Genomic DNA, 12635 nt, shown 5'->3' on the forward strand with positions numbered 1-12635 from the left:
CCGGATGAGGATAACCTTTCAGTTTTACTCTGGAAACTATGGAGACCAGCATTTTGCATCATTGTAATTCCGTACGCTGATATGTTCAGAATTGTGCAATCCTTTTATCATTTTACACTATATTTTAATTTTAATGATTGGCTATAATTGTGTTATGAATTCTGATTACCGGTTTTATTTGTATCGTCATCATAACTCAGCACCTGCCACGACAATAAATCAACCAATGGTCTAATGACAAAAGGCGAATGTGGCAATCACTCCTGCATTCAAGTTTGGCCACGTTTTACCAGCTCACTGGGCTATTAGCTTTATGACTGTGCTCCATCTCAAGAGGAGTAGGGAAGCCCAATACACTCTTGATCCTCAAACCACCAGAGAACACCACTGAAGGTAACTATTGACGGGTTCACAGTCTCAGTCAGGGGAATGAGGATGGTAATCAAAGTTCTGAGGTAATTTCCTACCGGTAGAGGGAGAACTCTCTCCGAGATATCTTTACTTTGTTTCCTTGAACTTCATTTTCACTTTGTTACATTTACATATTGACCAACTGCACATGGAACATTCTAGATGCCTTTACTGAAGTATAGAAAAATATACTTGCACCTTAGCTGAATAGTTTACCATTTGAATGTAAATTGATGGATTATTGTGTTAAAGCATAATCCGAAAATGTTGGAAACAAACCTCATCATTCAACATCCACAGGGAAAAGATGAATCAACATTTTGGCCATGGCAGTACTTACCAATTGAAAAATAAAATACAATTGAGCACAGTAATAAAATTAATAAAAAGAGAGGGAGGGAGAATAAAATCTCAAATATATGTCAAGCTTAACAAGTTAATGGGTGGAAGGTCCTGCTTCCTTCCAAATTAGTTGGATTCTATAAGAGATTATTTCGGTCAGGAAGAAATTAGGAAACAAAAGAATGTTCAAATCTATGAGACAGCAGGAGGCACACCCAATGAAAATGCCAAGGAAATGCGGGGTATTAAACAAAAAAAGAAATGTAACATGTTATTTGGGCTCGTTATTTTGGACTCCTGGTGTTACGTTGCAAACTGGTGATGATGTGCTTCACATTAATATTTAAATTGACTTTTAATGATTTGTGTGAAAAACAATTGCTTATTTTCTTGCCTTACCAACATACTTCCTACACGTTATGCAATGCAAAGGAAATATAATTATGTAAGCATTGCCACAAAGGCTCAATGCTAATGAACGACCTTTCCCTATAGAGTTTTTTTAAAGTTGTCACCGTATTTAAAATAGATGGCATGTGCTAGGAAGAAATGTTTAAAGGTGTTTGAAACCTAAAGGGCTGGAGTAGATAGACGAATATAAATTGATGAATGATAAAAATTAGAAAGAGAGAGAGAATGGAGAAGTGAGATTTGAAAGATGTCATGATACATCTTTTTGACTGTATATTTATAGAAGTTTCATATCACCAATAGCTGCTGTAGCAATTTTGCAGTAAGGCTATCTGTTGACAAACAATAAGCCTGTAAGATGAAGTTTGTATGCTAATGGGAGCTAATGATTGATACTGCAAATGAAATTGTTTTGGACCTTAACAACTTGAAATGTTTCAGTTCTCCTTCGATGTTGGAGTACAAATTACCCCAACATCAACGGAGGGTTATTTCGGGGCATGTTGAGGGAAGGTAAGCAGATAGTACAAAATGTAAATAATTAACCAATTTCAATTTTTTGTAGCTTAGGATTGATATTTCAAGATAACATAATGAGTCTTTTCATTTAAATGATATTAAGTTTTGTTCCAATATTATGGAATGTGAGCCAAAATGTGAAAATCTGGCTTGTCAATGGAAACTGGAACTTATCTGAAATCTACCAACAAGCCTAAAGTTAAAAATCAGCTACATCAGCGTTGAAGGCAAGGACTCCACATGTAGCCAGATAAACTGGATAAAACAAGGTTTATTCTACTGCTCCAGAATACAATAACTCTCTACTCACTCCCCTCAGGGTCTTCTTCCCCGACCTGTTCCCAGGTCGGGGTTTATACCCTATGGGGGTTCCGCCAATTGGGAGGAAGCTCCACCCCCTAATCTCCTGGGGAGTTCGTATTCCAAGGTGAAGGAGGAGAATCTGATGCAATGTAGATTCTGACCCATTAGGCACTGTAACAATCAGTAATAAGGCTTTTGTGCTCAAGACATAGTGTGACATCTCCCTTTATTAGTGCAATAGATCTGTTCATCTACAACATGTGGTGCGCACAATAGTAAAATACGAGGAATCAAACTTGAGTCAAAAGCAGAAGACACTGGACAACTGCAACAGGTCTGACAGCATCTGTTGAAAGAGAAGGGAGCCAATGTTTCGAGCCTGGATGACTCCTTGTCAAGCGCTTTGACCAAGAGTCATCTAGACTCGAAACGTTAGCGCCCTTCTCTCACCACAGATGCTGTCAGACCTGCTGCCAATGTCCAGTATCATGTGTTATTGTTTCAAATTCCAGCATCCACAGTAATTTGCTTTTATCTTAAAACTTGAGTTACCTTGGTGAAAAAGGTGAGATAAGTTGCATATTTTTGGCCCAGTTGATAATAGGAGGTGGAAAGCTTCGCACTTCACAAGGCAACGTGACATCCTTTCCTTTTATCACTGATATTTCCTTCGGACTTCCTCCCTCAGATCCTCCTCGAGATTCAGTCATGACTCTTGGTTTAACTAAAATTTTAAATCGGTTTTAATAACTTTTACAAACCATTTGAATTGAGATGCAGATTCATAATCTGCATCAACACATTACTTTTTCAAGCATTATACTGATTGTAAAACAAATTCCCTTTACCAGTGCCATTAATTGCAAATTGCAATTCAAATAAGCTGGATCCAAATATAAGACACCAATTTAGTTCGGCCTAAAAACTTTAACAGTAAAATTGAACACAAAGAAGAAGCCATTTCATTTGGGATTATATTCGCAGAAGTTCAGAAGAATGGGGCGGAATCTCATGGAAACCTATAAAATTCTAACAGCACAAAACAGGGTTGACGCAGGAAGGAGGGTGTCCAGAACTGGGGTCATAGTCTAAACCTTTTAATACTGAGATGAGAAGAAATTTCTTCAGCCAGAGTCGTGACCTGTGGAATTCGTTACCACAGGAACCAGTTGAAGCCAAAATATTGTATGTTTTCAAGGAGGAGTTCGAAATAGCTCTTGCAGTGAAGGGGATTAAAGTATATGGGGGTGGGGGTGGGGGGCTCAGGCTATTGAGTTGGATGATCATAATGAGTGGTGGAGCAGGGATCGAATAGGTGGTCCGTCACAACAGGGAGGGAGTTTGAACCTGTTGACACAGGCAGGGGAGTGAGATAGTTCCTCAAGGTGCAGTCACTCTCTCAACACATTTAAAATCTTACTACTTCACAATGGTTACAGTTTCCAGGCCATCCTCATAGAGGTGGAAACCGCACCACCTTCTGAAGAGCAATCAGGGATGGGCAATAGTGACCTTGCCAGTGATATCATAAAACAAATAAAATAAAGCCATCTGAAAACATGGACGAAATCCATTTCTGACATTCTATTCAAAGGAACCTAAGGGCTCCAGAAACGATTCCTTTGAGAAACAAATATATAGTATGCATTCGATGTCAGATAATTGCATGGCACAATTACTCATTGACTTCAAGCAAAATGTAAATTTTTGATCAAAGCATGGAAAGTTTCCAAATTAGTTGCTTACATTTTATGCTTAACATGTATTATGGAGGTATTAAACAACAATATATACAAGGACAAGGCAGTAAACGTTTGAGCAAAAATCACTTATTTATTTGTTAATAATTCCTTCTTTCTGTCGGGCGAGTAAAAGGCTCAAATAAAAGCAAAATATGAAGATGCTGGAAATCTGAAATAAAAGCAGGAAGGAAAGAATTCCAGATGCTTTCCTTTATTCATTCATCGAACGTGGGCATCGCTGGCTGGTGCATAGATTTGCCATCCCCAAATGCCCCTAAAATGAATGGCTTGCTGTGGGTCTGGAGTCACATGTAGGCCAGACCAGGTAAGCATGGCAGATTTCCTTCTGTAAAGGACATCAGTGAACCAGATGGGTCTTTACAACAATCAACATGGTCATGATCAGACTTTTAATTCCAGATTTTTATTAAATTCAAATTTCACCATCTGCTCATGCCGGGATTTGAACCCAAAGCATAAACATGGGTCTCTGGATTACTAGTACACTGACAATACCACTGAGCCACTGCCTCTCCACTACCTGAAACACATTTTCTGTGTTTTAATTTAAAAGGCTGCCCTATTGAGAAGAGCTTTTTTAAAAAAATGCTAATGGATGGATATTGTTCTCACAAAATAGGACGAAACAGGGATTGCAAAAAGAATGACTGCCAAGTAGAACGGTTAGAAACCACGGATGAAATTCTCCGACCCCCCGCAGGGTCGGAGAATCGCCCGGGGCCGCCGAAAATCCCGCCCCCGCCGTGGCAGAAATTCTCCGCCACCTGGGAATTGGCGGGGGCGGGAATCACGCCCTGCCGATCGGCGAGGCCCCTGCGGCGATTCTCCGGCCCGCGATGGGCTGAAGTCCCGCCGCCGTGGTTTGAACCATCTCTGGTGGCAGCGGGATCGGCGGCGCGAGCGGGCCCCCGGGGTCCTGGGGGGGCGCGGGGCGATCGGACCCCGGGGGTGCCCCACGGTGGCCAGGCCCGCGATTGGGGCCCACCGATCGGCGGGCAGGCCAGTGCTGTGGGGGCACTCTTTTTCTTCCGCCGCCGCCACGGCCTCCACCATGGCGGAGGTGGAAGAGAATCCCCCAGCACACATGCGCCGGTGGTGACGTCAGTGGCAGCTGACGCACCGGCGCATGCGCAAACCGGCGAAGGCCTTTCAGCCAGCCCGGGCGGCGGGCGTCAAAGGCCGCTTGAGCCGGTTTGGGTGGCAGTCGGTGTGGTGCCAACCGCTCCGGCATGGGCCTAGCCCCTCAATGTGAGGGCTTGGCTCCTAAAGGTGCGTAGAACTCCGCACCTTTGGGGAGGCCCGACGCCACTCCGCTACGCCGGGTCCCCCCGCCCCGCCAGGTAGGGGAGAATCCCGCCCCACGTCTCCATTTTCTGGCTAGCTATGTACCATGGGAAAGGATGCAAACGGAAACCAGATCCATGCCTATTAATCACCACTTTACCTCATCATGGACTCATTAAGAGCCCACCCCAGGTATTTTTTTTAATTTTCAAGGAAGTAGCTGGACTTTAGAAACTGTCAGTTTTATACTAGCTGCATGGAGGCATAAACTACAAATTGGAGATGGGAAAAGTTTAACAGTCAAGTAAAAAGGTTTTGCCTCCTTCATAGTTCATCATTAAATGAGTTGTATCTGTGATCATTAAGGTGAGTTGTGGCAGAGCTGTGATTGGAAGATGTAACTAACCAGATAGTTACTCCTGCCAACTGGCAAGTCGTCAAGTAAAGGATCAACATTATAATGTGACAAAGGGTGGGTTTCTTCGCTGTCGGGATTCTCCGTTTCGCCGGCTGGTCAATGAGGTTTCCCATTGTGGAGCAGCCCCACGCCGTCGGGAAACCCCCGGGTTGCCGGCAAAACGGAGAATCCCGATGGCAGAGAATTCAGCCCAAAGTCATCAGACGAGTAAAATAATGTTCATCTAATGGATAAAAAGGTAAAGTACATTTCATGATATTGAAACGGTGGCCGAGAATGATAACAATATTTAAATGTTTCATCTTCTCCCATTATACTTATGTTTTCACCTCAGACATCTGCTGAAATAGTTCTGAGGTCAGTTTGTTTACATGGAGAGTTTAATGGGCTGTTCAATGGCCTCCAACAGTTATAATAGGACTTGTGGGGGCGGCATGTGGTACAGTGGTTAGCACTTGGACTGCGGCGCTGAGGACCCGGGTTCCAATCCCGGCCCTGGGTCACTGTCCGTGTGGAGTTTGCACATTCTCCCCGTGTCTGCATGGGTTTCACCCCCACAAGTGCAGGTTAGGTGGATTGGCCTCACTAAATTGCCCCTTAATTGAAAAGAAAAACAATTGAGTACTCTAAATTTAAAAAAAAATAGGACTTGTGAGTTTTGTTGATAAAGGAGAAAAAGGCTGAGGGGGTGATGGCTTGAAGGAGATGATGAGGGGAAGTTTACATTGATCAGAAGGTTTAAAATTCCATAAATTGTGAGCTCTACCCACTGTAGCTCAAACTTTGTCACTGGTTCCCTTGGAAGAACCAGGCTGATTGTTTTTCAGAATGATCGAGGTGACCTTTTAACCTGCCAGCTCCAGAAATATCTTGCTTCTGTCCCCATCTCATGCGACTCAGCCCTATGGCTGCCAGAAAATCCTGTTCTCCGGCAGCCTGACGACAAAGACAAGATCACAATGCGGAATTAGTCCTGTCTCCCGATTCACGCCTCGAGCTGAAAATCTGGCCCAAAATTTCACGTTTCTGTGCTATTTATTTTGCTTCTTTCAAATTACTGATTAAATTCAAACATATATTAGCACTAGGAATGATTTTAAATCATAAGGAGTATATTACTCTACTCAATTACTTTTTGATCAAATCGAGTTTTTCTGTGTAAAGTAGTTAACATGTTTGTAAGAAATCTACTCTAGTTGCTTTGCAATTTCTCCAACGATTTGAAGTGTAAGCCATTGAGGAGGAAATCCGTACCACTCTGAAATCACTAGTAATAAAGGGATAGTGACAGCATGTCACAGGCCACATGGGCTCAACTTTTGGGCAACGAGTGATCTGTTTGGTATGGAATAGCTAAAAATTCCAATATTCTTTAACAGAGCTGCACTTTAGTCTCGAGTCTGTTAGCATAAGAATCACTAATATTGACATTTTCCCACCAATGCTGCTAATTTAAAATGTTGTGGGGTTGAAATTACCAGTCAACATGAACCGTATGGGCAAAGAACAAGCGTGTTGTGGCTTGTTTATTAAATATGTTGGTTGGATAGTGCCAGAAAGCTATTGTCTCAGTATCGTGTTAGCCATTGCCGAGCTTTGCCCGAGTGCAAGGCCAGCTGGTGTGCAGGGATGTGCCAGAATAACAAATATAAATGTAAAAATTGAGAATGCATAACTATATAGCCTCATTTAAAAAATATAAATAAACAACTGCTTCTTCCATATCCTTTAACCATTTGGGGAAAAACTATGTTGTTTTCATGAATCAAAATACCAACCCTATCTTTAATTTCTGAATGCTCATCTTATGAAGAGACCCGAACACACAATCGTCCAGCTAGAGTGAGGTCTAGAAACAATATTATATTTTTTTGTACTAAATTAAGATGAAATATGAACTCGTACCGTAAACTGTCAGTTGAACTTTGCGCGAGGCATAGCCTGCTGCATTTGTTGCTGTACACACAAATTCCCCAGTTTCTTCACCAGTTGGTGAAGATATCAATAAACTACCGTTGGATTCTGTGCTAATTTTCCCCACACGTTGGCTAATGAGTTCACCATTCTGTAAAAAAGAAAATAGAAATTACTTGCAAAGTGGATTAACCTGCTTGTTCACAACAATATGGACAATTCATAATCATTATTTGGCAGCATCTCGTGTACTAAAAACCCTGCAGTGTCATCATCGATCATGTGTGAAATTAAACTTGTTGACGAGCTTAATTTTGACTTCATAGAAAATTCTCCAGAAAATCTTTTAGCAGATTCATCCAATCTTTGTGACACAAACTTTTCCTTTCCTTTAAAAAAAAATTCCAAGGGGCAATTTAGTGTGGCCAACCCACCGACCCTGCACATCTTTGGGTTGTGGGGGAAGAGACCAACGCAGACATGGGGAGAACATGCAAACTCCACACGGACAGTGACTCGGGTCCTCGGATCAAGATTCATATCATTCAATTTGCAATTTGGTCACTATTATGGAGGTCAATATCTTATACATGTCATTTATTGTATTTAACATGATTCAGTTGAAATACATACACTTCTGTATAAATTTAATTTTATTCTGGTGTAAAGACATTGTGTGCTTTTTTTTAATAATACATTTAGCTAATACTGTGGTCCAAGTGGGTGAACGACACAGGGCCTAAGGAGTTCTTTGAAGCTTCTGTGAAATGGCACAATACACTAGAGGATATATATCTTTTTCCACTCCAACCTATTGAAAGCAAAGTTCAACCGACAAATGAGTTCAGTTCCAAAACCTGTGATTTCCTCCCTCAAGAGCCAACTGTTCTGTTGCTTAAAGAACACAAACTTGACTTCGGAATTTGTGACACCCGGAGTGCCGCCTCCAAATCACCCTGATTGCACATAGATGATGGATTGGTTGGCAATCAGTGGGCGGCACGGTAGGAGAGTGGTTAGCACTGTTGCTTCACAGCGCCAGAGTCCCAGGTTCGATTCCCGGTTTGGGTCACTGTGCGGAGTTTGCACATTCTCCCCTTGTCTGCATGGGTTTCCTCCAGGCGCTCCGGTTTCCTTCCACAAGACCCGAAAGACGTGCTTGTTAGGTGAATTGGAAATTCTGAATTCTCCCCGTGTACCCAAACAGGCGCCAGAATCTGGCGACTATGGGCTTTTCACGGTAACTTAATTGCAGTGTTAATGTAAGCCTACTTGTAAAAATAATAAAGATTATTATAAGGACATGAGAAATAGAAGCAGAGGTTATTTGGCCTTTTGAGTCTTTTCCCTCAACTCCACCTTGCTGCACTATTCCCATTTCCTTGAATATCTTTGTGCTAAAAATTTTATTGACCACTATCTTGAAAACGTAACCATTCACAACCCTCAGGGAAGAGACTTATTTCTTATAAATTTCGAGTACCCAATTCATTTTTTCCAATTAAGGGGCAGTTTAGCACGGCCAATCCACCTACCCTGCACATCTTTGGGTTGTGGGGGCGAAACCCACGCAAACACGGGGAGAATGTGCAAACCCCACATGGACAGTGACCCAGAGCTGGGATCGAACCTGGGACCTCGGCGCCGTGAGGCAGCAGGGCTAACCCACTGCGCCACCATGCTGCCCAGTTAGAAACAACTTAAGTAGAGCATGGAATTCTCTACTTCCAAATGTAGTAGACGTCGGAACACTAAACAAATTTGAGGAGTTAGATAGGTTTTTAATTAGAAACGGGATGAAGGGTTGTGGGGAGCGGGGAAGAAGGTGTTATTATGTTTTATACTCTTTGGCTGCAAAATTCACTGTGTAGCGGTCATTTGTTTGGTCCAAAATGTTGTCCATGGCACTTGCGTGCTTTTGGTGCTGGACAGCATTTTATTTATTTTTATTCCTTTATAACAACTTGGAGCAGGAGTAGGCAATTCAGTCCCTTCACTATGATCATGGCTGATCTCATCTCCACCTTCCTGCCATAACCCTTCATCTCGGAATGCTGCCCTGTTCAACTCTCAAACCTGTTCGCCTCTCCTGCTTGGCGGCTGACCTCGCCACATAATGGTTTGAATTTGGCGTTTTGCGCCTCGCTATTGCTGGCCTGCCCTGGTCAAGTCCAAACCTACTCGCCTCGTCTGCTCCGCTCGGCAGCTGACCTCACATCGTGGTGGTTTCTCGCCTCGCAATTGCTGGCCTACCCTCAGCCCTGTGTCGAGTTGCTTTCTGTTCCCCACGGCAGCTGACCTCACCACGTGGTGGCTTTCGGCGCTTCACTGTTGCTGGCTTGCCGTGGTCGAATCACTGATCTGCGCACCTCACCTGCTCTGTTCGGCGGCTGACCTCGCCGTATCCAATCAGGCTCTGATTGGATGCACAGTGCACCAGCCAACACAGGCTTCCCCCATTAGTCGGGGCCCTCTGCCTAGGCATGGTGTACTTCATTATAAATCCACCTCTGACACAGAGGACAAAGCTGCTTGAAGAGGGAGAGGCATGTACTCAGTGGGAGGCCTCATCCACCCAGGATCTTCAAACAGTTATCATTTTATCTCAAGCTCAATTGAGGAAAGTGCATAAAACATTTGCACTTTCACCAAGGGAAATTTTGCCACTTGTTTACATACAGCCTCGTGCAGTGCGGGTGAGGATGGCATTGTGAGCGGCTGTGAAGATGACCATGAGCATGAACTTTTGTTTGTCAGGCACCTCCAGGCTGGAGCAGGTGATATTTTCCAGTTTGCCATCCACTGCTACAACAGAGAAGTCATTATTAGGGCCTTGAAAGAAAGGAAATTGAAGGCATTTCATTCTCACTTGCTGGAGAGAATTAAATGAAGCGAGCACACAGTTTCACCAGGATTACAGCTTTCCCTGGCTGCCATTGACTGTACAAGCATCACTTTACAGGTGCCGCGTGTAAAATATGAAATGTATCCCAATTCACAGCGATTCCACTCTTTCATTATCTAACTGGCGTGTGACCATGCTCAGCACATCGTGCAGGTATCCTGGCAGCATTCAAGATACCTTGATTCTGCAGAAGTCCACTTGTATCATCTACATTTGAGTCACCAAGGCTAATCAGACGGTGGCTGCTGGGTGACAGGAGCCGTCTGCTCTCTATCGGTACATGACTCGGGTGCACAACCCATGCACGCCTTTTGCATATAATGAAAGACATGCTGTCACATGAAAGTAGCAGTGAGCAGCCCATTGTGGTGCTTAACACTGTTTTCATCGCCTGGGTTGTTCTGGAGGAGCACAGCAATATTCAGCATCTGTTAAAGCTACTGACAAACAATAAGGGAGAACGCACCTGCAGCTGCTCTGACCCTGGAAAGCCTGGCTTTGGACTGCACTACCTTTCGCCCCCACAACCCAAAAAGATGTGCCGGCTAGGTGGATTGGCCACACAAAATTGCCCCTTAATTGGAAAAAATGAATTGCATACTCCAAATTTAATTTTAAAAAGTTCTTCCCAATTGATACAGAGTGACCTCTGAGATAAAGACTTGGGGTTTGTTTTCCCATTTTCTATCAATTATTGTTCTATCTGTATTATATCCATCTTAAATAGACATAGCTATCAAATTAAAATCTGCATAACACTAAAAAAGGTGAATAATTGGTAGAAATGCTACTGATAAACAATTTTTGTTCAATGAGGAAAATAATCACTGTATTTATGTCACAGTGTCACTTTTTAGCCTTGCAGAGTAGGTGTGGCAAGTAAAATTTTCATTTGGTACACTTTTATATTAAACACACAACATTCAAGGCATTTTAACATTATTACATCCTGGGGTAATGTTGCTTTGCAATACATTGTTATGATTCACACTATGTTAAGGTGATTCAGCCTAAGTGTTGCAAAATGTGATTTAATTTAATGAATGCTAAGAGCAAGCTCTGCTGTATACCTTGAGTGCCTTTTGCAGGGCCATGGGGAAATCTGCAACATGATTGTACTCCTCAAACCTCTTGCTAAAGTTTTATACCAGATAGTTTGTGTTTCATTTGGGAATGTTTTTATAAGGACATTACCACATGTAGGTAAGGAATGGGAATTAAAAAATGCTGGAAATTTGAGTTTATTAAACAAACTGTAATGAAGATCTACTGTGCTCTAACTTCATATTAGTGATAAGGTTTGGTGGACATGATAGGTCAGCTTAAATTTAGTTGTATGAATAAATAATAACAATTAGCATAGCAATGGGGAATGACTAATTACAATATAGGCACACCAACCAGCCATGACCTACTTGGCTAAACACAAACAGGATAACAGTAGACTGCCATTATCCTTCTCCAACTTCCCAGTTGATGGCACTTCAAGCCAAAGACGGAAATTATTCTCCTGGAATTTTTGGAAGCGGGTTATCTGCCAACTTGTTTACATAATAGTTGAGTACCTTAGACCAGACTATAGAAGGTTTGGGAACACCATGTGCTTTGCAAGGCAGCTTTACTGGGACTCCCTCAATGGTACTGAATACTTGAGGTCCATGTTGGATGGTGGGGAGAACTGCAAGAGACAAAGTGCATCATTAATTTTTGGATATGCGATTTTTGGCAGGGTTGGAGTATAGGTACGTCTACTATTCATCAGAAAGAACAACCTGCTTTTTAAAATTTTATGTTGATAATAAAGTAAGCACTAAACAACAATTCAGACATTTTGAACATTACAACACATGATATAATGATAGGAACTAAGTTATTAAATTTTCTTACCCATATTACTGCATATAGATTTACATTTATTCAAGTACTGAAGTGGACAACTTGCATTTATGTTGGACCTTTTAACATAATAAAACATCCCAAAGTACTTTGCTGAAGACTTATCAAACAAAATTTGAAAACGAGCTACTTGAGGAGACATTGGGCTCGATTCAGCCAAATGGGAACGCATTTAGCCAGGTGTTTCCCGGCGCTCGCAGCACCGAGAAACACATGGCTATGCAACGAGACTCACATTGGATAGGGGGTCTCAACGGGGAACGTGCGGCCGAGGCTGCATATAGCCCCGTTTTGTACACTGGGGAGCTCCACTCGCCGGAACTTTCCAATGTAGCGAGAAAATGGCCCCCAAAGCAATCCCCCACCTTCCCCCTCCAGCCCCAAAGCACAATGGGAGGGTCTCTCGACCCCCCTCCCCGAACACCCAGACAGGGTACCTCGGCCCAATTGCGCATGCAAAAATAATGTC

General features: G+C 42.7%; 1 protein-coding gene across 2 annotated transcripts in view; it reads right to left on the minus strand.

Moving 5' to 3' along the window:
• The window catches only part of hmcn1 (hemicentin 1), a 677622-nt gene that overhangs the window by 382496 nt on the left and 282491 nt on the right, over window positions 1-12635 (minus strand). For both annotated transcript variants that reach the window (XM_038794621.1, XM_038794624.1), the window contains exons 20-22: window positions 11836-11948; window positions 7357-7516; window positions 2539-2710 (exon numbers count right to left, since the gene is read on the minus strand). In XM_038794621.1, coding sequence (XP_038650549.1) covers window positions 2539-2710; window positions 7357-7516; window positions 11836-11948 — 445 coding nt within the window. The remainder of the gene's footprint in view (window positions 1-2538; window positions 2711-7356; window positions 7517-11835; window positions 11949-12635) is intronic.

This window comes from Scyliorhinus canicula, chromosome 4 (assembly GCF_902713615.1).
Source record: "Scyliorhinus canicula chromosome 4, sScyCan1.1, whole genome shotgun sequence".
Lineage (NCBI taxonomy): Eukaryota > Metazoa > Chordata > Chondrichthyes > Carcharhiniformes > Scyliorhinidae > Scyliorhinus > Scyliorhinus canicula.